Below are 27,831 nucleotides of genomic sequence, written 5' to 3' on the forward strand. Positions count from 1 at the left end.
ACGCGGCATTACATATAGCCAGTGAAGTGACTGGACTCAGATAATACACATAGATGAAACAAATCCTCCTGCATAAGTTGTACCTGTTTATCTGCAGTCTTCTCTACATCTGTTCAAAGTGCTAAATTATAAAGCTTGTCTGAGAGATCAGAAAAAGGGGGAGGAGAGCTGAAGTTACACTCTGCAGAGCTCAGTGAAGAGAGCTTTGAGAGCTGATTGGGGAAAAAGGAGACACATTCCCCTCAGCAACGTACACAGGAAGAGATCTGAGGCTGTCAATCTGCTGCAGGCCCCTCCCCATCATCTTTTTTCACTTAATGTCAGGAAAACGTATCAGAAGTGATTAATGCTGATAGTAGAAGAGCAAAGCAGCAGATAAAAGTGACACTTCATGCTCTCAATTGAGACAAGTACACACTAGAGAGGGATATGCTTTGCTCATATTTCATGTCTATAGATTTACAAGCACCTTAAAGAGGAAGTAAACCCTGATGGGTTTACTTCCTCTTTCATTCCCTGCAAAGGTAAAGCATAATGGGCTACTATGCATCGCATAGTAGCCCACTATGTGTCACTTACCTGACACAGGAGCCAGCGAAGTCACCGCTGTCCCCTGTAGTCCGGCGCATCCATCTTCTCGGTGGGTCTCGCTGCTCCGCCACCGCCACTGTCATTCGGGGGAAGCCGCGATGACGTCACTCTCGCACATGCGCACGGGAGGCGCCACTCGCGGCATATCGCCGTTGACCGCGGCGCGCTCAGTGCGCCTGTGCGCCGCTGTCTACGGCGCATGCGCCGTAGACAGCGGTGCCTGTCTTTTGGTAAATATCTCCTAAACCGTGTAGGTTTAGGAGATATTTCTTGGACCTGTAGGTCAAAGTTGGTTGTAAGGGTTTACAAGCACTTTAATAGTGCCTCCCTCCCTTGTGGCTTGAACAGTTTCCACTCTTCTGGAAAGGCTTTTCAGGAGATTTTGGAGCCTTCCTGTGGCAACTTCTGTCAATTTAGCCAAAAAAAAGCATTTGTGAGGTCAGTTACTTAAGACGTGGCTCGCAGTCCGTGTTCCAGTTTATCCCAAGGGTCTTCAGTATGGTTGAGGTCAAGGCACTGCACAGCCCACTCAAGTTCCTCCACACTAGTATATCAGTCCAAACCTTTATTATGGAGTTGGCTTTGTGCACAAGGGCACAACCCATGTTGAAGCTTAAAAAGGACTACCCAAACGATAGCCACAATGCTCACAATTGCCTAAAATGTTTTTGTATTTTGTTGTAATAACAGTACCTGTGACGGATTATGCACAACCCGAGTGGGTATCTCAGCCAAGAAGCTGCTTCCCAAGCTTTGGAACATGAGATCAATGAATACAGCTATAGTTACCCCACAGAACAAGGCAACACCAGTTTATGGAGCAAACCAGAAGAAGAACTGCTTTATTACAGAAACACAACAAATTTATACAGAAAAACATCAGATAAGAGCTATTCCCACAGACAATGCACCTCGGACAGTAGAGCTAATCCTATTATCATAAACAATGGCCACCTCAGACAGTCCGGGGTACCCCATAGGAATACATTATACATAGGAAGCCAAAATTCAATTAGTGACCAGCTCCTTCTGGATAACTTAAAAACATATTTTTAGGCTCATATACACTGGAGCTAAAAGAAAAATCAGCTTTTTACAGGCGTTTGAGCTTTTATTTCTGCCTATAAAAGCTTGAAGAAGCTTATTTTGTTTTGTGTTCTTTGTGATGTTTTTATTGAGTTCATTCAAGCTTTTTTGAGCATAAGCGTCTTTTTTCACAAACCCTGTTAGATAGTATTTTCTTAACCGCTGTATAACAAGCTGTGGTACAAGTGTTTTTGCACATTTTCATGCGTTTTTGCTCATTTTTGAGCTCTTTGGGGCACTAACTCCTCTCAAAAACGTGAGTATGGTGGTGGTGGGGGGGGCAGGTTCTGCCTGTAGGAACATATGCCTGAAAAATACATAGGGGTTTATTTACGAAAGGCAAATCCACTTTGCACTGAAAGTGCACTTGGAAGTGCGGTCGCTCTAAATCTAAGGTGTAGATCTGAAATGAGGGGAAGCTCTGCTGATTTTATCATCCAATTATGTGCAAGCTAAAATTCTGTTTTTTATTTTCCTTGCTTGTTCCCCTCAGATCTACAGTGATTTTACTTCCAAGTGCACTTGCAGTACAAAGTGGATTTTCCTTTAGTAAATAACTCCCATAGTGTGCATGGACACATTGGCTAACATGGAGGTGAATTTCTAAGCAGAAAAAATAAAAGCCTGTAGGAGTCACTTCTTTGAGCTGCAGTGTGCATGAGCCCTAAAACAAAGAGATCTCCGGGCAATGGTTCTCTTGCAGCCCCAAGTAAGTGACAGTACCCTTGAATGGAAACAGTTGAACTCAATCATTTGACAGGGTGTCCACATATGTTTGCCCTTTATAGTAAATTGGCGATAAGATGTCCACAAACTGTTAAAATGGTTGTAAACCCTTACAAACCACTTTTACCTACAGGTAAGCCTAGTTTAAGGCTTACCTGTAGGTCCAAGAAATATCTCCTAAACCTATACCGTTTAGGAGATATTTACCTGAAGACAGCCACCGCTGTCTACGGCGCATGCGCCATAGACAGCGGCGCACAGGCGCATTGGGTAAGCCGCAGATCGCGGCGATATGCTGCGAGTGTCGGCTCCCATGCGCATGCGCGGGTGTGACGTCATCGCTGCTCCGGCGAATCACAGCGCCGGAGCAGCGAGACCCACCAAGAAGATGGACCCTCGGAACTACAGGGGACAGCGGTGACTTCGCTGGCTCCTGTGTCAGGTAAGTGACACATAATGGACTACTATGAGATGCATAGTAGTCCATTATGCTTTACCTTTGCAGGGAATGAAAGGGGAAGTAAACCCATCAGGGTTTACTTCCTCTTTAACAAAACAACTAATATTTAACCTTTAAATGCATGAGTTAAAAATCCTTTAAAATGATTTTTTAATAACTTGGAAGAAAATCAAATACACAATGGAAATTGTTTTCCCATAGCATCCAGTTATCTCAAATATCTTCAGTTCTGACTCACTCGTGAAATATTCAGCTATTTATCCATGAATGGTATTAAAAGCTACTTGTTAATGATATTTTGTGTCCCTTTAATCCAGGGCAGTGTGCCGATGGATGTGTCTGCAAATCCGCTACAATGAATTCTGCTCTGATCTAAATTGATCTTGAAATGTAGAAAGAGAGAATTTCCAATTAACAATATGTAGGCCAGTAATGTAAGATTAATCCAACGCCTGCAAGAGTCACAGTATAAGAATGCAGACAGCTACAATCCAGGGGGCATTTTTATAAGTATAGCTTGTGTTTATTACATTTTCAAAAGGAAAACACTTAGTAAGAGCTGCATAATAATTGCTGGAGTTATCAAAGAGGAAATCAATACATTCTAGTGCCGGGATTTTGTGCCTTTGGATGAAGGAAGGGTTGGTCGTTGCACCAAGGAATCTTTTTTTATAAAGTAGGGTTAGGATTAGGATTACACGGAAGGCTGGTGTTAGGGTTACAGGAAGAGGTAATGTTAGGGTTACAGGGAAGGTTAGTGTTTGAAATACAGGGTCTACAACTGTTAGGGTTACAAAGAAGGTGGGGTTATAGGGACAATCACATTCAGGATTACAGGGAGAGATAGTATTAAGATTAGTGTTAAGGTTACAGGGAAGCTTAGTGTGAGGGTTACAGTGAAGTTTGGTTCTAGAGTTACAGGGATCGTTGAGGGTTGCAGGAAGGGCTAGTCTTAAGGTTAAAGGATAGTGTTATGCCTTGTACACACAATCGGACTTTCCGCCAATAAAACTGTGGAATTTTGTCCAAAGGGTGTTGGCTTAAACTTGTCTTGCATACACACGGGCACACAAACGTTGGCCAACAATTACAAACATAGTAACGTACTAGACGTACTACGTGGTTTTTCAGCTCTTTAGCGCCACCATTTGGGCTCCTTCTTTCGTGTTAGTAGAAGTTTGGTGAGTGTCGATTTGTGCTTTCCATTGCGTGCTTTGTAGTTCGTTTCTGAATGGCCGTTCATCAACCAGACATGTTGCTGAATCGGAGGAGATAACGTGTTATTTATTATTGGCCTTGGAGTTATTGCTTTGACATTTTTTTTTGGTTGAATAATGATTTGATTTGGTATATTTTCTATATTTTTGGATGCATAGAATGCCCTTTTTGGTTAAGTTCTATTGGCAGAGAGCATGTCTAATTTTATTTTTTTCATTTTTTTAATGCACAATAAAAAAATTGTGTAGAATAATACTTGGCTATGTGTTTTACAAATGACAGTTTTGGAGTAGGCAGTTACATTTAAAAAATTACAATGTAAAATTGACAAGGGACACCAATATAGTTGTATCTTTGATCTTAAAAACTACAGGATAATGGTGTTGTGGTAACTTGCACAAATAAAAAAAAACAAAAAACATAATAATATTATTTTTGATATCACTAGATTTGAAAATTTGTTTGCAATAACTCCATCAGTATCACCAGCAAAGCAGCTTCATTATTATCCCATTAAAGAAGAAGAGAATTGTGCGCTGCATTTTGAAATTTCATAATTTTCCACATCACGAATGTTAATTCTCCATTACAAACGTTAGTTTACAAGATCAAACTCTTCTGCTTCTGAGCATGTGTGTTTGTACTTTGGACTTTTGTCCATCAGACTTGTGTACACACGCTCGGAAAATCCAACAACACACATTTGTTGGTGAAAAATTTGAAGACATACTAGCCAACATTTGTTGGCGGAAAGAATGACAACAATTGTCCGATGAAGCATACACACGGTCAAATTTTCCGCCAACAGCCTGACATCCAACATTTCCCATTGGAAAGTCAGATTGTGTGTACGGGGCTTGTGTTAGGATTAGTGTAAGGGTTACACGGAAATTTAGTGTGAGGATTAATGTTAGGGTTACAGAGAGAAGACCACTTCTTCTCTGTGTAGATGGGTGTACCGGGGTGTAGGATAGTGCAGTCTGTATTCTCCACTGCAGGTAGCGCTCGGCCACAATAGCAATGCAGATGGGGGAGGAACTTGGTTCCTCTACGATTTCTTATGTCACGGGGGGGGCACTATTCAACTGAACCCTGACACCCCATGTTACTTTGGTGGCAATCCTGGATTAGGCAGCGTCTATGTAGGATGCGAGTGGCTAGTGCAGGGACAGGTTCTCTATCTGTCAGGGGAAGTGCTTAGAGTTGGGAAAAGGTTACGGAAGAGGAGAGACAGTGCAGGGACTACATCTACCTTTTCTTGGGTGTTGACCGGCCAGGCAGCATTCTGCTCCTCGTGGCAGATGCTGTTGGCATCTTCAAACCGATGTTCCACCACTGTTACAGCTGTAAGTGGCTCTGTACGGTTGTGTCTCCTTGCTGGTCCTGTTTGTACTTGCTGAACTTTTCTACAATCTATTGTTTTTTGCCAAGCTTGTGTGCTCACTGCCCACTGCACAAAGCTGCACTTAGCCCACAGGGGTCCCACTGGTTTCTTGCAGGTCTTAGCCATACCTCCCATCTTTTTGAAATGGGAACGAGGCACACCTATTAGCAAAAGTACACTATATTACCAAAAGTATTGGGACACCTGCCTTTACACGCACATAAACTTTAATGGCATCCCAGTCTTAGTCCGTAGTGTTCAATATTGAGTTGGCCCACCCTTTGCAGCTATAACAGCTTCAGCTCTTCTGTGAAGGATGTCCACAAAGTTTAGGAGTATGTCTATGGGAATGTTTGACCATTCTTCCAGAAGCGCATTTGTGAGGTCAGGCGCTGATGTGGACAAGAAGGCCTGGCTTGCAGTCCTCGCTCTAATTCATCCCAAAAGGTGTTCTATCAGGTTGAGGTCAGGACTGTGCAGGCCAGTCAAGTTCCCCCACCCCAAACTCACTCATCCACGTCTTTATGGGCCTTGCTTTGTGTACTGGTCCAAATCTTTTGGTGGAGGGGGGATTATGATGTGTTTTTCAAGGGTTGGGCTTGGCCCCTTAGTTCCAGTGAAGGAAACTCTTAAGACGTCAGCATACCAAGACATTTTGGACAATTTCATGCTCTCAAATTTGTGAGAACAGTTTGAAGATGGCCCCTTCCTGTTCCAATATGACTGCACACCAGTGCATGCTAATATAGTGTATATAGGCATAGGCACGCCCCTTGCCATGCCCTCTTTGAAGGAGAAAAACAAAAAAAGATCAGGTAAACCCACAAGTGTTTTTTTTTTTACCACTACTATTCCTTTATATTGGGTTTTGAAATTTACAAATGTACAATTTCGAAATTGGATGAAAGGTTTTACACTGGGAAACACTTTTTGAAAGATAAATGGTGCATTTTATATACAACTATATGAATCAGACCAAAATGAGGGACAAATGATAAGGACAGAGGGAATTTGTTCCAAATCAGGGACAGTTGGGAGCACAAGCAGAATTTCCGTCTGAAAAAATCTTGGATGTTTTTTCCGACAGAATTCTGCTCAAGTTTGGCCGCGTACACACGCGCGGACTGTTGGCCCAACTTTGTCCGTCCAACAGTTTGAGCGAACAGTCCGCTCAAACTTAGCATGGACGGACATGGCCACACACGACGGACGAACAGTTTGCTGAAACCGTGCGCGATGACGTGAACGGCACGTACGACGGGACGAAAAATACGACGTCCTATACACTGCAATGCAACCTTCCGACGTGGAAATCCTTTCTGAGCATGCGCGAGACTTAGTTGGCCGAACAAGCCTACACACGAGCGAACAGTCCGCTGAAACCTTGTTTCAGCGGACAGTTTTTCGGAATTTCCGTAAGACCTTGTTCGGCCAACTGTCCGCTGAAACTGTCCGCTGAAGCCCCACACACGAGCGGACTGTCCGCCCAAACACTGTTCAGCGGACAAGGTTGGGCGAACAGTCCGCGCGTGTGTACGCGGCCTTTGGCTTGCATAAACATGATCATACAAAATTTCTCTGAGCTTTCCACCGTCAAGAACGCGGTGACGTAGAACACTATGACGAGCCAAGAAAATTAAGTTCAATGCTTCAGAGCATGCGTCAAATTGTTTCCGAGCATGCGTATGAATTTTGCGCATCGGAATTGGTACAGTCGTCGGAATTTCCGATCTGAACTTTTTCTGACCGAAAAATTGAGAACCTGCTCTCAATCTTTTGCTGGCGGGAATTCCAGCAGCAAAAGTCAGATGAAGCCTACACACAGTCGAATTTCCGACCAAGAGCTCATATCGGACTTTTGCTGGCAGAATTTCCAATCGTGTGTACGAGGCATTCGCTGATGTGCCAGTGTTTTCTCATCTGCTGAACTAAGTTTCCTTGGCTGACCACTGCATTTTCAGTTTTCAGTGTTGCCTGGCTCTCTGAGCTTCTGCAACAGAGTTTGGACAACACATTTGGAAAATTCTGCCTGTGAGGGACCATGTTGATGCACTAAGATCAACCTGTGTCTCGCTGTGCTCAGTCTTGCTAATATGTAAGATTTATTACATTGAACTGTCTTCACCGACATCATGTTGTTAGTGGGGTATGACTTTTTCTCACTTAGTTGCATTCCTCCTACATAGCTGATTGTGTTTGATTTAACGGTTATTTGTTAGACTATGTGTCATCCTGTGTTGCCTATAACTTGTAAATACACACAGTATATATATATATATATATATATATATATATATATATATATATATATATGTGTATATATATATATAAAACAATCATCCTTACCTGTATGACCACTGATAGGTTAACAGGTAAGTGAATAACATTGATTATTTTGTTACAATGGAATCTAAAAGTCAGTTGAATAATATAGTAGCCGGCAAATAAACATGTTGTCCCTGGAGTTGATGTGTTGAATACAGAAAAAATGGGCATCTCAGTTTGTTGTGTATAGGGCTGTGTAGCCACAGACTGGTCAGAGCACCCATGTTGACCCGTATCAACAGCCAAAAGCACTTTTGATGGGCATGTGAGCATCAGAATTGGATCACGAAGAAATGGAAAAAGGTGGCCTGGTTGGGTAATAAAGATTTTTTTTTACATCATGTGGATGTGGCGGTATGGGAAGAACATGAGACGGTGGAGGCAGCATGATGGTTTGGGCAATATCCTGTTTAGGAAACTTTTGGTCCTGCGATTAATGTGGATGTTACATTGACATGTACCACCTCCACCTACATAAACATTATTGCTGACCAAGTATACCCCTTCATGGAAAAAGTATTCCCTGATAGTGATGGACGAACGTTTCGCCCGGCGGTCGTTTCGCGGCGAATTTCCGACTTTCGCCGTCCGCGGGTTCGAACGCCTTTTTCCGTCGTTCGCCCCGGCGGACTTACGTGTTTAATGTATACAAGAACTTTAACCTTTCGTGACACGTTTATCATGTGTTACAGGACAACCAATTGAGACATGACAGCTCATGGACACTTGGACATTCCCCCTAACCTATAAATACACCCGATCCGGTGGCCATTTTACATTCTTTCTTCTGTCACTGTAGGGAAAGGATCCTGTGTGGAGTAGGGACAGAGAAAACGCTAGCTATTTGGTACACAAAAGTTCTTTTCAGGACTGGTATAGGTGTTAGGTCAGCAGCCTGAGTTTCTTTTGTCAGTTTAGATAAAGGGACAGAGCGCTGTATGCTGCTATTTTAGGGACAGCTCAGCCAGATTAGTCTTTCTTCATCATCATCATCATCATCATCATTAGCTGTTACTATCAGGTCCACAAAAGAGCTGTTCCAGCTAATCGTTCCAGCCTACTCTTTTTTGCCAATTTGTATAGGGACAGGCAGGAAGCAGTGTGTCAGGCAGTGAGGATAATTTTAAAGACTTGCTGTTACTATTAGTTCCACAAAGGTTCTTTTCAGGACTGGTATCAGTGGTACGGTAATAGGCTTGTACACGTATAATATTCTTTCTTCCAAATATAGAAAGAATATTATACTTGACTGCTGCCCTTCTGCTGCAGTCTGCTAATCATTCACAACTCACTTGTTCCACAAAGCTCTTTATCAGGACTGGTAACTTGGTCTGTCTAGGGTGCTACGGTACATAGGCTTGGGTGCGGTACAGTCTGCTGTTCTGTAAGGACCGCTATCGGTCCACAATACATAGGGTTGCCGTGCACTACTGCTGACCGCTGCCCTATACTGCAGCAGTCCTTCAGCGGTATAGGGACTGACGCACAGTCTGCTAAACACTAATACACAACCTGCTTGGTCCACAAAAGTTCTTATAAGGACTGGTAACTTGGTATAGGGTGCTACGGTACATAGGCCTGAGTGCGTTACAGTCTGCTGTTCTGTAAGGACCGCTATCGGTCCACAATACATAGGGTTGCCGTGCACTACTGCTGACCGCTGCCCTATACTGCAGCAGTCCTTCAGCGGTATAGGGACTGACGCACAGTCTGCTAAACACTAACACACAACCTGCTTGGTCCACAAAAGTTTTTATAAGGACTGGTAACTTGGTATAGGGTGCTACGGTACATAGGCCTGAGTGCAGTACAGTCTGCTGTTCTGTAAGGACCGCTATCGGTCCACAATACATAGGGTTGCCGTGCACTACTGCTGACCGCTGCCCTATACTGCAGCAGTCCTTCATTGGTATAGGGACTGACGTACAGTCTGCTAATCACTAACACACAACCTGCTTGGTCCACAAAAGTTCTTATAAGGACTGGTAACTTGGTATAGGGTGCTACGGTACATAGGCCTGAGTGCGTTACAGTCTGCTGTTCTGTAAGGACCGCTATCGGTCCACAATACATAGGGTTGCCGTGCACTACTGCTGACCGCTGCCCTATACTGCAGCAGTCCTTCATTGGTATAGGGACTGACGTACAGTCTGCTAATCACTAACACACAACCTGCTTGGTCCACAAAAGTTCTTATAAGGACTGGTAACTTGGTATAGGGTGCTACGGTACATAGGCCTGAGTGCGTTACAGTCTGCTGTTCTGTAAGGACCGCTATCGGTCCACAATACATAGGGTTGCCGTGCACTACTGCTGACCGCTGCCCTATACTGCAGCAGTCCTTCAGCGGTATAGGGACTGACGCACAGTCTGCTAAACACTAACACACAACCTGCTTGGTCCACAAAAGTTTTTATAAGGACTGGTAACTTGGTATAGGGTGCTACGGTACATAGGCCTGAGTGCAGTACAGTCTGCTGTTCTGTAAGGACCGCTATCGGTCCACAATACATAGGGTTGCCGTGCACTACTGCTGACCGCTGCCCTATACTGCAGCAGTCCTTCATTGGTATAGGGACTGACGTACAGTCTGCTAATCACTAACACACAACCTGCTTGGTCCACAAAAGTTCTTATAAGGACTGGTAACTTGGTATAGGGTGCTACGGTACATAGGCCTGAGTGCGTTACAGTCTGCTGTTCTGTAAGGACCGCTATCGGTCCACAATACATAGGGTTGCCGTGCACTACTGCTGACCGCTGCCCTATACTGCAGCAGTCCTTCATTGGTATAGGGACTGACGTACAGTCTGCTAATCACTAACACACAACCTGCTTGGTCCACAAAAGTTCTTATAAGGACTGGTAACTTGGTATAGGGTGCTACGGTACATAGGCCTGAGTGCGTTACAGTCTGCTGTTCTGTAAGGACCGCTATCGGTCCACAATACATAGGGTTGCCGTGCACTACTGCTGACCGCTGCCCTATACTGCAGCAGTCCTTCAGCGGTATAGGGACTGACGCACAGTCTGCTAAACACTAACACACAACCTGCTTGGTCCACAAAAGTTTTTATAAGGACTGGTAACTTGGTATAGGGTGCTACGGTACATAGGCCTGAGTGCAGTACAGTCTGCTGTTCTGTAAGGACCGCTATCGGTCCACAATACATAGGGTTGACGTGCACTACTGCTGACCGCTGCCCTATACTGCAGCAGTCCTTCAGCGGTATAGGGACTAAGAGTTTTGTCACAGGGTGATTTAAAAAATGACAGGCAGAGGAAGAGGCAGGCCCTTCCGCAGGGGTGGTAGGGGTAGGGCAGGAGCAACAGCCTTGAGCCAAAGTGGGAAGTTGCAGAAGGTGCGTTCAATTACTTTAAAGGACGCACCAGACTTGGTTGAGTGGCTCACTCAGCCTTATTCTTCTGCACCCTCCTCATCCTCTCGATCTGCACCCTCTTCTTCACTCTCTGCTATGTGCACCCCCAAAGACACTACCACCAACAACACCACCACCACCACATACCTTCCGCTTGAGTGCAAATGGGGGCCTTCATGCTCCAGTGTTTTAATAGGGACCCCCGTATAAAAAGCATGAGGGTCAAGGACCAGTACTGGGTGGCAACGTACTTAGATCCCCGGTACAAACACAAAATGGCGGAAATGTTACCGCCGTCGCAGAGGGCTGTCAGAATGCAGCACTTCCAGGCCTTGCTTCGAGAAATGCTGCATTCTGCTTTTGCGTGCGCTGGCAGAGGAGCAATTCCCACTCCCAGAGAAGGATTTGCGGGTACCAATCCAACAGCGCCTGCAAGAAGAGGCCGGTTTGAAGATGTGTTGGTGACTTCGGATATGAGGTCATTCTTTCAGCCGACCCATCGACAGGTGTCATCCGGATCCAGCATCAGGGAACGCCTAGACCGTCAGGTGTCCGACTACATTGGGTTAACGGCCGATGTGGACGCTCTGAGGAGTGATGAACCCCTAGACTACTGGGTGGGCAGGCTTGACCTCTGGCCAGAGCTTGCCCAATTTGCAATCGAACTGTTGGCTTGCCCCTCATCCAGTGTCCTGTCCGAAAGGACGTTCAGCGCAGCAGGGGGGATTGTGACCGATAAGCGTACTCGCCTAGCTCACGACAGTGTTAACTACCTCACATTTCTAAAAATGAATGAGGCATGGATCTCGGAGGAATTCAACACATGTGATCAGTAGACCATGTATATGTCTATAAACAATTTTTGGAATCAAGCACACAGACCTTCTTAATTCATTTGGCTCACTTCCCTGACCCAAAAAAGCACACCGTACTATATGCCCCTACCCTCCTCTTTGAAGAGGTTGAGCGGTGTCATATTTCTACTGGGGCTGCTTATTATGAGGGGTTCCCACCATCCCTGTGCTGTGCTGACTTCCTCCTGGGTGTTCTTATTATGAGGGGCTCCCACCATCCCTGTGCTGTGCTGACTTCCTCCTGGGGGTTCTTATTATGAGGGGATCACACCATCCCTGTGCTGTGCTGACTTCCTCCTGGGGCTGCTTACGGTGCTGCTGTCAGCGCTGTATGTCACGGAGCTGCTGTCAGCGCTGTATGTCACGGTGCTGCTGTCAGCGCTGTATGTCACGGAGCTGCTGTCAGCGCTGTATGTCACGGAGCTGCTGTCAGCGCTGTATGTCACGGAGCTGCTGTCAGCGCTGTATGTCACGGAGCTGCTGTCAGCGCTGTATGTCACGGAGCTGCTGTCAGCGCTGTATGTCACGGAGCTGCTGTCAGCGCTGTATGTCACGGAGCTGCTGTCAGCGCTGTATGTCACGGAGCTGCTGTCAGCGCTGTATGTCACGGTGCTGCTGTCAGCGCTGTATGTCACGGAGCTGCTGTCAGCGCTGTATGTCACGGTGCTGCTGTCAGCGCTGTATGTCACGGAGCTGCTGTCAGCGCTGTATGTCACGGAGCTGCTGTCAGTGCTGTATGTCACGGAGCTGCTGTCAGCGCTGTATGTCACGGAGCTGCTGTCAGCGCTGTATGTCACGGAGCTGCTGTCAGCGCTGTATGTCACGGTGCTGCTGTCAGCGCTGTATGTCACGGAGCTGCTGTCAGCGCTGTATGTCACGGAGCTGCTGTCAGCGCTGTATGTCACGGAGCTGCTGTCAGCGCTGTATGTCACGGAGCTGCTGTCAGCGCTGTATGTCACGGAGCTGCTGTCAGCGCTGTATGTCACGGTGCTGCTGTCAGCGCTGTATGTCACGGAGCTGCTGTCAGCGCTGTATGTCACGGAGCTGCTGTCAGCGCTGTATGTCACGGAGCTGCTGTCAGCGCTGTATGTCACGGAGCTGCTGTCAGCGCTGTATGTCACGGAGCTGCTGTCAGCGCTGTATGTCACGGTGCTGATGTCAGTGCTCTGTATTACGGTGCTGCTGTCAGTGCTCTGTATCTCCTGCACCCTCTTGTTTGCCTACCCTGGTCCCTGACCTTCCCTCTCCTCCATTGTCTTCATTAGCTCCATAGTCCTGAATTGTCAGAACAATTTCCCAAATAAAAAAAAAATGCTTGTAGTTATCGATCCCAAATTCACCTCATACATGTATTATGCTATTGTCCAGGTGGTGGGACTACGTGCTACCCCCTAATAATTACCCCGTGGCCGCAAATTCGACCTAAAGGTTTGCGAAATTCGCCTCCCATTGAAGTCAATGGAGCCCGCGGCGAACGGTCGTTTTCGCGAACGTTTGTGTCCGTTCGCGTTTCGCGTTCGCGAAACGTCCCGTCGGAAGTTCGTCCATCACTATTCCCTGATGGCAGTGGCCTCTTCCAGCAGGATAATGTGTCCTACCATAATGCAAAAATGGTTCAAGAATGGTTTGAAGGACACAACAACAATTTTAAGGTGCTGATTTGGCCATCAAAATCTCCAGATCCCAATTCATCGAGCATCTGTGGGATGTGCTGGGAAAACAAATTCATGGAGGCTCTACCTTGCAACTTACAGGACTTAAAGCATCTGCTACTGACGGTTTGGTTATGGCTGATTGATGCATATATAGTATATGCACAGAAAACTAGGATACACTACACAGGTGTGCTTCCATAAGTTGAACTTTAGGATACAAGCCAACCATGTAAATCAGTGACGGATTGTAGCATGATGAAGTATTGCACCAGCAAAGGATTGCACCAGAGGCAGCTCTAGGCTTTGTGAGGCCTTAGGCAAATCATAGACATGAGGTCCCACTCACGCCCATAATGGGAGAAAAATTCAAGCGATAGAAATTAATTGCATATATAAAGAGCCTTAAATCTTAAATCCAGAGATAAAATAATAATTCTCCTGCTCTACAAGACTCTGGTCCGGCTGCACCTAGAGTATGCTGTGCAGTTCTGGGCACCAGTCCTCAGGAAGGATGTACTGGAAAGGGAGTGAGTACAAAGAAGGGCAACAAAGCTAATAAAGGGTCTGGAGGATATTAGTTATGAGGAAAGGTTGTGAGCACCGAACTTATTCTCTCTGGAGAAGAGATGCTTGAGAGGTGATATGATTTCAATACATACCGTACTGGTGACCCCACTATAGGGATAAAACTTTTTCGCAGAAGGCAGTTTAACAAGACTCGTGGCCACTCATTAAAATTAGAAGAAAAGAGATTTAACCTTAAACAACGTAGAGGGTTCTTTACTGTAAGAGCGGCAAGGATGAAGAATTCCCGTCCACATGCAGTGGTCTCAGTGGAGGGGCATTGATAGTTTTAAGAAACTATTAGATAAGCACCTTAACGACCACAACATACAGGGATATACAATGTAATAGTGACATATAATCACACACATAGGTTGGACTTGATGGACTTGTGTTTTTTTTCAATCTCACATACTATGTATGTAACTATATACAAACTATGTATTCACAGTTTCTAGAATTTTCTCTAACCAATTATACTGTCTATCTTGGAGAGTGGATCAGGAAGCTGTTCAGCCGCCGCACTCTGCACATTGCAGGAGATCCACAGAGTGCGGCAGAAGGGGAGGAGCCGGAGCTGGGACCTCGGGAAGTGTTTAAATGATCAGTCCGCCCCCTGGCGGGGGAAAACTATTTGTGGCCAAAAAGATGGCCCTGGGGACACCGACCGGGGGACATTTGCAACCCACTCCTACACACACAAATTAGGCGTCCGCAAGGCCCCTGGGAGCGTGAGGCCTTAGGCGACCGCCTAGTTTGCCTAACTAGAGAGCCGCCTCTGGATTGATGTTTAGATACGTCACAGGATTGCTGTAGTATATGCTAGGCAAACTAGTCAAGACTATCCTAATGTTATCCCTATACTACTCCATAAGGTACAACATACTCAGCTCTCAAATTTCCCACAATGAGCTCTCGTGAAGAGTGTAAAGTGGAACTAAACCTTCCCACCATTCTGTCATCTTGGCCTCTGTTTGACCTGCAACTGTCATGGTGCTGGAAATGTGATCAGTTATGATACCAGCCATCTGATGATTTGATCCATGAGAGGTATACTCTCTTAAGTGTTGGTGGAATTGAGCAATTTTCTTTCCTGTAAACCATGGTTGCAGGAAAGAAAATTGCATCATCTATGGCCTACCTTACATTCCCGACACACATACTGGAATATACCTGTCTTTTGAAACTGTTAAATTGATGGGTTTAGTTTTGCTTCCACTGTCTGGTGCTTTGTCTCAGAAAGCTGAAGCAAAGCCCAAGAGTGGACTATTATGTGTCACATGGATAATGTGGGGTCCTGTTGGAAGGTCTTAAACCTTGTATAAAGCTGTTTGCCCATGTGAGTATTTACAGAGTAACAAAGGAGCAATACTGATAGGTAGTAGTAAAAACTGGCAGATACTGCACCAAATACACTGTCTGTGCCTGTGATGAAAGATGAGGCTGGTACTGAGGTAGAGTAAGAACACAGCACCCATCAATGCCCTGGGACTGATGATGGCACCGAGCAACTATGTGAGTAGGTGTCTGGCACCAATGCACTCACTCACCGGTGTCACTGCCAACATTGACTCAGTGTCTTATCATATAGCCTTGCTTGACTGAATGTGTGAAAGAGTAGGCAGGCACAGGAAAGAACTGAAGGGCATGTAAGGCCAAGTGGCAGAGCTTGCTAAAGGTGCCTTAGGAAATAATTATTGTACAAACTCTTTCTTTTCTCAGGTTTCTGCACTAGGCAGGTTGGCATGATCCATGCTGAGTAATTTTTCATTGCAACTCTGTTGGCAAAACTCTAGTTGGCATTAATGAAGCAATTTCATTCTACATTTAATCACGATTCACAGATAAATGGACAAGTAGGGGATTGTAACCGTAATCATCATTCCCCATCAGTCCGTAAGGATCTGCTATCCCACCATTACAGTGTAAATTGCCTCTTGTAGCAACATTTATTGAAATTGCTAGAGAAGATCTCCCTATTGGTGATTAAATCCTAGTCAGGTGATATAAGCAATTAATTTCCTATACAGTGCTAAACAATAGCCAACAGACTAGAGCACCACAATAAAAGAAAAAGACATCCTGTCTAGTCTATATGATAATCAAGATATTTCTTCTTCGTTAGTTCCTTTCTTCCCTCCTTATTTCCTTCATGTCTTCCTTACTTAAAGTGGTTGGAAAGGCAGAAGGGTTTTTATCTTAATGCACTCTGTGCATTAAGGATATGTAAAGGTTTGGTTTACAAAAAAAAAAAAAACGTCATACTTACCTCCTCTGTGCAGTTGTTTTTGCACAGTGACCCTGATCCTCCTCTTCTGGGGTCCCCTTAGCGGCGTTCTTTGCTTGTCCTCTTCTCGAGTGCCCCATTGGAGAGCCACTCTCCCTCGGGGCACTCATGCGGGCACGTTCTCCTGCTGCTGCGTCCATTGACATTGATAGGATGACTCGGTCCCACACCTCGGCTCCTGCGTCATTGGATTCGATTGGCAGCAGCGGGAGCCAATGTTTGCGCTGCTATCAATCTATCCAATCTGGATCCGAGACACCAGTTGGAGCTGGAAAGACCGGGTTCAGGTAAGTAAAAGGTGAGCTCTGGGAGCTGCTGCATCAAAGGAGGTAGAATGTATTAAGGTGAAAAACCTTGAGGCTTTACAACCCCTTTAAGAAAACAAGCCTTCTGTGTGCAGCAGCCCCCCCCCCCCCCAATACCTACTTGAGCTCCCTCCGATCTCCCTACTCATCAGCTGAAACAGCAGTGAAGCACCATTGGCTCCTGCTGCTGTCAAACAAATTCAGTAAGCCAATGAGGAGAGAAAGAGGGCAGGACCAGGCCGCGGTTCCATGTCTGAATGGATACACTGAGCTGCGACTCGGCTCGGGTGCCCCCATAGCAAACTGCTTGCTGTGGGGGCACTCAACAGGAGGTAGGGGCCAGCAGTGCCGATGAGGGATCTAAGAAGTGAAGGATCGGGGCTTCTCTGTGTAAAACCACTACATGGAGCAGTTAAGTATAACATGTCTGTTATTTTTAAACCAAAAAAAAAAATACGAGACTTTGGTATCACTTTAATCCTCTAATGCCTCCAATCCTTCCATCCTTCATTCCTCCCTTAGTTCTGCAATGCTTACAATCCTTCTTTCTTTTCTTTGATCCTTAATTTCTACAACTTTTTCTTCCCCCTCTCTCTCCCCAGATAGCAAGGATAACTTGTCACAAATGTGTGGCAGTGTTGAATTGTAAGTCTTGTTAACTTTGCTGCACATTTTCACTGGCAAGTTGCAGAACACTCGAAGCACAAGTTCTAGTTGACACTCTTCCAATTTGTAGCTAATTTGCTTGGCAAGACTCTAAGAAGAGCAATGTTGCAGTGGTGAGTCTACAGTAAGATTTCTGCAAGTCACAGTGCCACCTGTGGTGGGATGACTATTACACAACATAACTGAACCACAACTTGTAGCAGACTTGCAGAATGTTTGCAAAGAAAGTTGATCTGGAGTCATGCAATGTGGACTTGCTGCAATTCTGCAACAAACTTGTGACGCCTGGCAAGTCTATAAATAGCTTAGCAAGCTTAGCATGTAGGTCAACGTAGAGGAAGGGAGCAGAGGCAAGCTGTTGCTGTGAATGTTGCTTGAAATTTAGGGGTTATTTACTAAAACTGTAGAGTGCAAAATCTGGTGCAGCTCTGCATAATAACCAATAAGCTTTCAGTTTTTTTTTTTTTTTTTGTCAAAGCTTAACTTAACAAGCTTTAGTTAGAAGCTGATTGGCTACCATATACAATTGCACCATATTTTTCACTCTCCAGTTTTAGTAAATCAATCCTTTAATGTTAAGATTGTCTTTCTTTTCCTCTCATCTGCAGATCTGTGAACTTCAGCACTGTAAAGCTTCTGTCAGCCTTCCTCTTTATTTGAGCCATTATATATATTCAAGGCTGGAAATATACATATGTTAATTGAAGAAAGTCACATATAGTTTTTGAGACCAAAGAGAGGGGGAGATTTTTCAATAAAGAAGTGACTGCTCTAGGCTTCAACAAAATGGCGGCCTCCAGCAAGAAGAAACAGGAGCAATGCTGGAGGCAATTTACGGCACAATTTACGTCACACACACTAATTTTAGCGGCATAATTATTAATGTGGAATGAATGTTCTTTTGTTAAAGAACATTAATTGTTATCAAACTGTTATGAGTAAAGCTCCGCTTAAATAACTGACTACTTATATTATTTAATCTTTTGCATTTTAAAGTATGTCTATCAAATAAATTGAAAAGACTATGCACTCCCTTTAAGCATCCCCTCTATACACAGCAAACAAGGACCAAAAAAGCCGTAAAATAGCATGTTTGGGACAATCAGTTCAGACCATCTGAAGATGGAGAATTCCTTTAAATTGTTTAGCAATTTTAGACACAGGCAATAGACAGTCATATTGGAGATAAGCCAAGTAAAATATGAAATAGTTTTGGCATTTTATTAGTAAATCTGCCAGTCGTGTGCTACACAAAGCCCAGTACAGGAGGGAAAGAAGAGATGAATATAAAACCAGCTTATTTAATATTCTATGACTCTTCGCCATTCATCAATATGATTATGACAGATGTACAAACTGCCTTACTGCAGCCCTAGACGAGTCAGCAGAGGAGATATGAGATCGCTTACAGTATCATTTCATTGCAGACAGTGGAAACTTCGGCCAGCTTGGGATGGGGGGGAGGAGATGGAGAATCGCATTAAATGATATACAGTCATTGCTAGTTCACTATACTGATGAAAAACAATTTGCATAGAGCAGCTACTGTATGCACAGAGCTTTCCCTGCACAGATAAATGCTAAACAAATAGCCTCTGGCAATAGGTAACAGTACAGTTTGATGCCGCAATAAATCAACTCCTTTGAGATTTCATAGAACAACAACAATGTCTCCTCTGGAACGTTCAACTCAGAAGAACTTTGTTAAAAAAAAAAAGTTTACAGAGCTGGAAAATTTTATGTTGGTGTTTGGTTTGTAGAGAGGTACCATACTAATGATATGCAGCACGCAGGATCTCACAAGTCTCAAAGGTTCCATGAAAAATGTCATTGAAGATGTGTATAAGCTGCCATTGCTGACCTCTCCTTCAGAAGATGATCCCATCACTTCAATACTTTCAGTGATATGAAGGAAGTATAAGGAATTATGACGTTTCTTCATTTTTTTATTTGCTGCATGCCTGTTCCAGACCAGAGATCCTAAAGTGCTGAAGCATAGGTAGGCAATTGTGCCATTTTAAGAATATGGAATACAAGCCAACCGGGCACACTAACAGAATGTTGCAGAGTAGAGTATAGCAGATGGTCTTGGGTGCACCAACAGCATCTGTCTTGAGGGGCGAAATGCAGCCTGGCCAGTCTTTACCCAAACATGGAGACTTCCAAGATGGCCACCAGAGTCACATGGGGCACCAGCATTCAATCGGTTAGCTACCCCAGTGGCACAGGAAACTAGGATTGTTGCACTGAACCCGATACTAGTATTGGTATTGGTGCCAATGCCAAACATTTGCACGAGTACTTATACTCGTGCAAATGCTCCAATACTTGACAGGGACATTTGGGGTGGCGGTGGGGGGGGGGGGGGGGTTAAATCACCGATCTCCCTGTGTGGCTTTCAATAAAGCAGCTGGTAGCCGCTTCTCCTCCTCTCCTTCCCACAGCTTTCAGCTGCTTTATTGAAAGCCACGCAGGGAGATCGGTGATTGTAACTCCCCCCACCACCGCACTGACCATCCCTGACTGTCCACTGTATCCTTCTCCGGTCCCACTCTGTGTGTCCTCCTCTGTGTACTTCGTGTTCTTCTCAGGTCCCCCTCCGTGTGCTTCTCCGTGTGCTCCTCCAGTCCTCCCCCGTGTACTCCTCCGTGTGCTCCTCCATTTGCTTCTCTGGTTCCCCCAATGTCCTCCTCCGGTCCACCTCTGTGCTCCACTACCCCCCTGTCCCAGATCATTCAGGATGGAGAGCGAAGGAAGGAGCTGATAAATATGTCATTTACTGGCTCCTTTCTTTTCTGAATGGATAGAGTCACTGATTCTGTCCATTCACAACTGAACAAATTGTATTTATGATGCTTCCGTTTATGAATGGAGAGGAGCTGCTGTCTCCTATCCATTCATTTTCAGTGCAGCTGAGTCTGCAGAGAAAGGAACTGGGGAATCTTTGTCCTCAGTCCCTTTCCCTGTCTCAAAAGGGAGATATCAGGAGTTTGTTTAGACCCCTGATATCTCACCAAAGCCCCCCCTCACTCCCAACAGGGTTTATTAAATCAAAAATTAATTTAAAAAAAGTAAATATTGTAATAATAAATATTTAAACGTAAAATTGTAAAAATAATAAAAAACTAAAATAAGAAAACACTGACACCACCCACTCCCCCTCCAAAAAAAGAAAAAGAAAGCATTGTAAAAAAATATAAATTGAAAAAAAAAAATAAAATAAAATAAATTGTCAAAAATAAATAAATAAATAAACTGCCAACACAGTCCACGCCTCATCAGTGCCACCTATCAGTGCCTATCAGTGCTGCATATTAGTGCCGCTGTCACATCACATTAACAAAAGTATTGGCAATCGGTATCGGCGAGCAACCCTACAGGAAACCATTCCTCTTGACTTCCCCTCCCTCTGCAATACTGCTTTGGTCAAGCGCCACCTACAGTGGAGAAAGTAGACTGCACTTGCCTACAAGAAGGAGGTCAATAATGGCAGCCTTCATATTTCTCTTCTCACAGGCATGCTTGAAAGGTGTCTTTAGAGTCCCCAAAAATATACCACCTATTGTAAAAATAGCATAAATTCAGCCCCAGCTGCAATACTTCCCCCTCTTCAGCGTTGCTCCCTATAGACTTAACTGCTCTGCGATCCATGTTGAATGATGAGTGGAGTGAATATATGGAATATTTTTTTTTTTTTTTTTACGGGAGGTATTCTCGCTGACTGATTGTCTGAGTTATCCTCTAATCAGCAGAAAGGATGTATGTCAAGAGAAGCAGTTGCTGAAGTAAGGTGTTCTCATAAATGGTGCATTATTCAGATTGGAGCCAACTTGTAAATGAGATGGTATTTAACCCATCTTGGAGTAGCATGGCAACAAATATTGTATTCCCCAGGAGCTTCTTAGATATGTCAGACTGGAGAACATTTAGGGAGAACTACATCCATTATCCTAGTGAATTAAATCGAGGTACATTTACAAAGTGTGACTGGTTGCTATGTTTCAATATTTACGTATGTGCAAGAGATTTGCCTTTTGCTGCAACTAATAAAGTTAAGTAGTTGACCATTGAGTGTGCATCTTGCCACCCACTGCACTATTTAGGAACATAAGCTTAATAGGTAGATTAACTGGAAATATCAGAAGAGGAAAACCAAATGAGTTATGGAAACCAGTGAGTGGTGACTGAGAGAGAGAGAGAGAAAAGGAGTTGCGTCTTTGGAATCATGGAGAATGACTAAGGCCCTCTTTTGGAGAAGTGGTGTGGTGGCAAATCAGGCGTTGTGCCTTGAGCATACATCTAGTCTCTGTGTGAGTGACAAACTAAGTCTGCACAAACAGACCTCTTATTACCACATGTCCTAATGAAGAGGTTGATGTGTGGCCCCCAAAACAAATTGGCTCTTGTGCCCATTTATTATTCAGAATAAACCTTACTTTGGACTCTAACATTTCAGTGTGGCCCTTCAATTTTTATTCACACATTGTCTATACATCCTGAGGGTATTGTGATAGTTCCTAGGTGCCTGGAAGCTGCCCACAAATCACTCAGATGCCCCACAGGGGCAAGATGAGCACAGCTTGTTATCTTAAGGTTCTAGCACCATCAACTACTACTCTAAGCAAGAAACAACCTTCAGACAGGCAGTTCTGATTCTGCCATTGTGCCCCCCCCCCCCCCCCAAATAGAAGTCCTACACTTCCATGAATTTCTGACTTTGTTTTGACAGGCATCCCAAACAAGTGGAACCACAACAGCTAATAAGTAGAACATTTTCACATCCCAAAGTTATTATGATAGTTCCCTGGTGCCCGGAAGCTGAGCACATCTCACCTAAATGCCCCACAGGGGCAAGATTAGCACAACTTGGAAAATTAAAATTTTGAGTACTAGAGTATTACTCTAATAATAATGAATTAATAATAACTATTACTCTAAGCAAGAAAAAAAAGACAGGCCATTCTCAATGTACCCATAATCCACTAACATTTGATCAAAAGGGCATGGAAAGTTGGAAATTTTTACCTGACTTCCAGAAGAAATGTTTGCCTTCTTTTTCCCCCAAGTCAGCTCTTACAGCAGGCATTAGTAGAGCCATAAGCAGCAAGTATTTTTGCACATTTGGCCAGGGACAGAGGCCCGAAGGCTGGTCATGACTGGGAGACATCCTGCCTCTGGATTTCTTCTCTTTTCACCTAGAAGAATAACAAATTGTCAGCGTGCCTATCACATTCTAGAATACTTCCAATCAATCCCAATGATCAAGCTTTGTCAAATCAGACTTCTGTTGTGCAGACTCAGCTGTTGGTAAAATTGGGGTCTAGTTTGTCACACTTCTGAGGATTTTCAATATTCTATTTAAAATTTTGATTTGATAACATTGATAAATATCACTTAACTTGTTTGTTCAGGGAGGTTGAAGGTTCCAGAGTATTGGGTGGGGCAGAACCTTCAATCCGGAGTATAGGTTTTGTTTGACTCTTGCAGCTTGTGTGAGGGCAAGGGGGTGCAGGGTCATTATAAGGCAGATCTGAGCATAGCGCGGCATGTGGAGTTTGAGTTGTAGTTGCTGCAGTCAGGAGGAAGGTGTGCTCCTGTCTAGAGACCAAGGCAATATCTCTCCATGTGGGAGAAGTTCCAGGCCATTGGACCAAGAGAGTTGGACTAACTAAGAGAGTCTGGGAGACTGCAAGAGTCTGGGAGACTAGAGCTGAGGCAATTAGGAGAGAGTCCATGGGAGCCAGAGGAATCTGTGTATCCTCTGGGGGCATCTACCTAGAGGCTAACAGTGGGCCTGTGCAGAAAGGTACTGCAATTAAAGCTGAGTGTGCTTAAGAGCCAGATGGCTCAGCATTTTTAATTTGGTGTGAAGCTGAAACCCTTGTGTGGGAAACCATATGTTCCAAAGACACTGTTTTGTTTTAATAAAAGTGGGCTACCAGGCCCTTAACTATAGTTCCTGCCTGCCATGGATTCACTGTACAAACGCATCTACCATGAGAGCTGAACACACCCAGAGCACATTGGTCCAAGTATAACTATGTATAAAATATCCATACCTGGAATTCCTCTTTATCTTAACCCCTTCCTGTTGGCCACCTCCCAGCCCTTTAAGGGGTCTAAACATCAGGAGGCGGAGGCGGGTATTCTGGCCACAGCCGTCACATGATTGGAGCGCTCCCAATCGCTAGCTCCAGGCTATCAATAATTTGACTTCTCATGAACGGGAACGGCAATACATAGACAGAAATTCAGCCAGTTCCTGTTGAACCGGTCAAATTTTGACCCATGTATGGCCAACTTTAGTGATAAGTGTGGGAAGGGAGACTTGCGGGAAAGTCTTCCGCCTGCCTGCAGCAGACTCAGACGATGTCATTCTTCCATTGTGCCTTTCGGAAGCAGACCTTAATAGACATGGTTAAGCACAGTCACTTGGTTGGAACTCATAGACTGGTTTTGCATGATAAGAAATAGTTTTGCTAAAAATTATACTGTTGTTGTATATTTTGACAAGTCTAGAATTATCTTTTTCAGAATTGCTAATTTCCTAAAGCTCTGCTTTAACAATAACCCTTCAACAGCTTGAAATACAAAAATTATTTTCATTCTGTTTTATTTCAGGACATACCAAGCTTTTGTCTGATAGATTGTTTTAATAAGTACTCTGCTTAAATTTTTTATTACAAGCACCAAAAATGGATAAAGAATGCATTTTTTAGATGATTTAATACCAAACGTTTAGTTTTTTAGGAACACTAAATATTTTCTCTAAAGCATTTTTTATAATAATCCCGATGATTCTAAATAAGTGTAGGCTTTGATAGATAGCTTACTAGTATATGGCTGAAAAACAACCTTGTATATTGTAAAACTGGTGCTTTTATGTTTTTTCTTTGATTGAAAGATAATGGAAAATAAAACTAAAACCGGCAATCTTTTTCACAAAAGGTATTGGTTTAGCTGTATTTTATTTTTTCACTCACAAATGCTTTGAATGCAATGCTTGGTACATGCATGACAATGTTTGTTAATAAAATGTATGTAAACTGTATTTTTCATCATATTTGGCATCATCTTTCACTAGTGTAAATAATTTTCTGAAACAAATTGTTATTTTAATATGTTGCAAAAAAAAATTTCTGGAGAGTCTGCCAGTAAAATTTACTTCCTGTTGCAGGCTGATGTTAACCCACCAAACTTCAGTCTCCTTTTGATTTTCTTTGCCCTCCGGTGCCGACAGCTTTACTAATAGCGCACGTACGCAGATGTGCCGAAGGGCTCTGCCCAGTCTTTGGGTCCTGGCAGAACCGCTCAGTACATCAATACATGAGCAGGAGATTTCCTACGCATGTGGAAAAATGTCATAACTACCATCTTTTGTGCATACGTGGAGAAAGCCCAGTGGCACATCTGCGCACGCACAGGAGATTTTCAGTGCATGTGCAAATGCAGAAACATTTTCGAACAGTCACCTTTGCACAGGTACAGGTGCATGTGCAGATGTGTAGGAAACCTGCATGTGTCCGTATGTGTTGCAGGGCTCGGTGTAATACATTTTGCAAACACTACAGAACTGTGCAAGAATTGTAGGTAGATGTAAAAAAAAATGCTGCAAATTCTTTCAGAATTCTTTCAGAAAAAGAAGTGTTAATAGTTTATTTTTTATCAAATAACAAAATGGAAAGTAAATGAACAGAAGAGAAATCCAAATCAAATATTTGGCGTGATCACCCCTTGCCTTCAAAACAGCATCAATTCTTCTAGGTAGACTTGCACACAGTTTTTGAAGGAACTCAGCAGGTAGGTTGTTCCAAATATCCTGGAGAACTAACCACAGCTCTTCTGTGGATGTAGGCTGCCTCAAATCTTTCTGTCGCTTCATGTAATCCCAGACAGATGCCATGATTTTGAGATCAGGACTCTGTGGGGGCCAGGGGAGGGCTGGGCCAGGGGGCAGGGATGCAATTGCCCCCTGGGCTGCTCTGATATGCGGTGGCAAAGGCTGCTGTGTCGTCAGCTCAAAACCGCAACATGCACAGTTCTTGAGCTGACCGAGTCCAGTACTGTGAGCCAGCGATGTCTTCATGTCAGGGCTGACAGTCTGTGTTACACAGCACAGCCCCGCCCAGCCCCTCCCTACTCCACACCATTGGCTGGCAGAGGCTGGACCTGCTCTCTGCTCAAACTGAGCAGTCGGCTGGAATCCAGTGAGGCTCCTGGGAGGCTGGGACCATCCAAGTAAGTGAGCTCCTCCTCTCTCCTCCTCTCTGCAGCCAAAGAGTTTTTTTCTAGCAGCCTGTGCCAGTACCTTGCCCTCCTAGGGCTAGGTGGTATGATGAGGGCTCTCACTGACATGCTGCAGTTTGGCTGCAGTGCTGGTGTACTGGCAGTCATCCTGCATGTTGTCCCTGGTCCCATAGAGGATGCACATTTTTACTGCCTGTTCTGAAAGTGCACAAAACGTCCTGCATGCTGCATGTTTGGTGCACTTTCAGAACATGCAGCAACAATGAGTAACCTAAAAGAAGTCTGAGGGGGTGTGACACCCGCCAGTACACCCGCACTGCAGCCAAACCGCAGCACACCAGTGTGAGCCTAAATGCTTGTATTCACTTGCAGCAGCCACTGCCACTCCTCTGAAAAGTGATCCATGCTCAGGTCACTTTTCAGAGGCATTTGACAGGCAGTGAATAGTTGATATCACATTTCATCCCTGCCTGCTTTAACCCCCCTAAATGCCAATTCCTGCAGATAATGACACAGTTCACTTTGAACTCCACCTTATTTCCATTACTCTCTGTAGGTATTAGATGTGGTCTCACCTTTTTGTTTGCACATCTAATACCAAAGGGTACTTTCACACTGGGGCGATGTGGGCGGTAGTGGTACAGCACTGCTCGTTTTAGTGGCGCTTTATCATTGTTTTAGTGGCGCTAGCGGGGCACTTTTAACCCCCACTAGTGGCCAGAGAAAGTGTTAAAAACGGCCGTGTTGCATTCATTTCAATGGGCTGGGCACCTCTCCCAAACCGCCCCAATAATGCTGCTTGCTGAACTTTTCAGAATGTCTTTCAAGCGCACCGCCCCAGTGGGAAACCTGGGGTGGCATAAGAAGCGCTTTACAGGTGCTATTTTTTAGCACTAAAACGCCTGTACAGCGCCTTCAGTGTTAAAGGACCCTAAAGAGAGTTCTGGAAATAAGGTGGAGTTCAAAGTGAATTTCTACACCTAAGTGGAGCCCCCCTTTCAGAAGATTTGAGGATATTATTAAACCCAGAGACTGGTGGACTTAGGCCACAATAGACAGATTGAAATTGTGCCGGTTCAGCAGACATTTCAATCTATCTCTGTGCAGACTGGTTTTACAGAATTTGACTCCATCAACTGACAGTACAACCAGAGTGTCTTTATGTTTTTTAGCGATCAGTGCTGGCTGCTATAGCTGCCAGCAGTGATCGCTGTATTCTGATAGCTTGGAAACTTTCACCTCAGAGCACACACTGACACACGGCTCTTACGGAAGCTTGGTAATTCAAGTTCTGGGCTTCCCTAACATTACAGCCCTGTGGGGCTGTGACCAAGTCTGGGCAAGAGCTGGGATATGACATTACTTACCTCATATCCCTGCCACTCCTAAACCTGCTCCACTGCAGCACCAGGCCCACAATGCCCTTAATCTGGCCTGTGCTCCGGCATGCGCCTGCATGTGCATTTCTTACTATCCGCAATTGAGACAGGAGGAACCTGCACCCTGGTGAATCTGGTGTTCATGCCGGGGAGACAGCAGGACTTGCGTGTTTAGCCTGCTGCGCTCACTGTGACTCTCAGCTACTCTGCTTGCTTGGCTTGCCCAGTGGTGTGGTGCTCACTCACCAGAGAAGCTCCGGACTCCACAGGTAGTGCTTAGTGTGGTGGCAGTGACAGCACAGTCTTTAGTCTTCATCTTCCTGCAGTCTCATTGGTCTGTGTACTGGGTGTGGGGAAGGGGCCAGCTCTTTTAGTCAGTCTCTCTGGGGGCAATCATGCAGTCTCTTTCTGAGAGACTGCTCCATTCTCTGAGAGACTGCTCCACTTCATACTGCCTGTACAGAGACTGACTGCTTTACAGTGCCTGCACAGAAAGTGATTGCTCTCTCTGTGCAGGCAGTGTGAAGCGAGGTCTGTGCAGGCAGTGTGAAGCGGGGTCTCTCTCTGTGGAGGCAGTGCGAAGCAGGGTCTCTCTCTGTGCAGGCAGTGTGAAGCGGGGTCTCTCTCTGTGGAGGCAGTGTAAAGCAGGGTCTCTCTCTGTGCAGGCAGTGTGAAGCGGGGTCTCTCTCTGTGCAGGCAGTGTG

The 27,831-nt window shown here is 44.7% G+C and overlaps 1 protein-coding gene across 2 annotated transcripts in view; it reads right to left on the minus strand.

Annotated features, from left to right (window-relative positions):
* The window catches only part of THSD7B (thrombospondin type 1 domain containing 7B), an 820,891-nt gene that overhangs the window by 633,463 nt on the left and 159,597 nt on the right, over positions 1-27,831 (minus strand). For both annotated transcript variants that reach the window (XM_077447767.1, XM_077447766.1), the window contains exon 3: positions 22,527-22,696. In XM_077447767.1, coding sequence (XP_077303893.1) covers positions 22,527-22,668 — 142 coding nt within the window. In that variant the 5' untranslated portion in view covers positions 22,669-22,696. The remainder of the gene's footprint in view (positions 1-22,526; positions 22,697-27,831) is intronic.

Source organism: Lithobates pipiens, unplaced genomic scaffold, assembly GCF_037356315.1.
Source record: "Lithobates pipiens isolate NorthernLeopardFrog02 unplaced genomic scaffold, aLitPip1_a1.2 Scaffold_22, whole genome shotgun sequence".
NCBI classification, from domain to species: domain Eukaryota; kingdom Metazoa; phylum Chordata; class Amphibia; order Anura; family Ranidae; genus Lithobates; species Lithobates pipiens.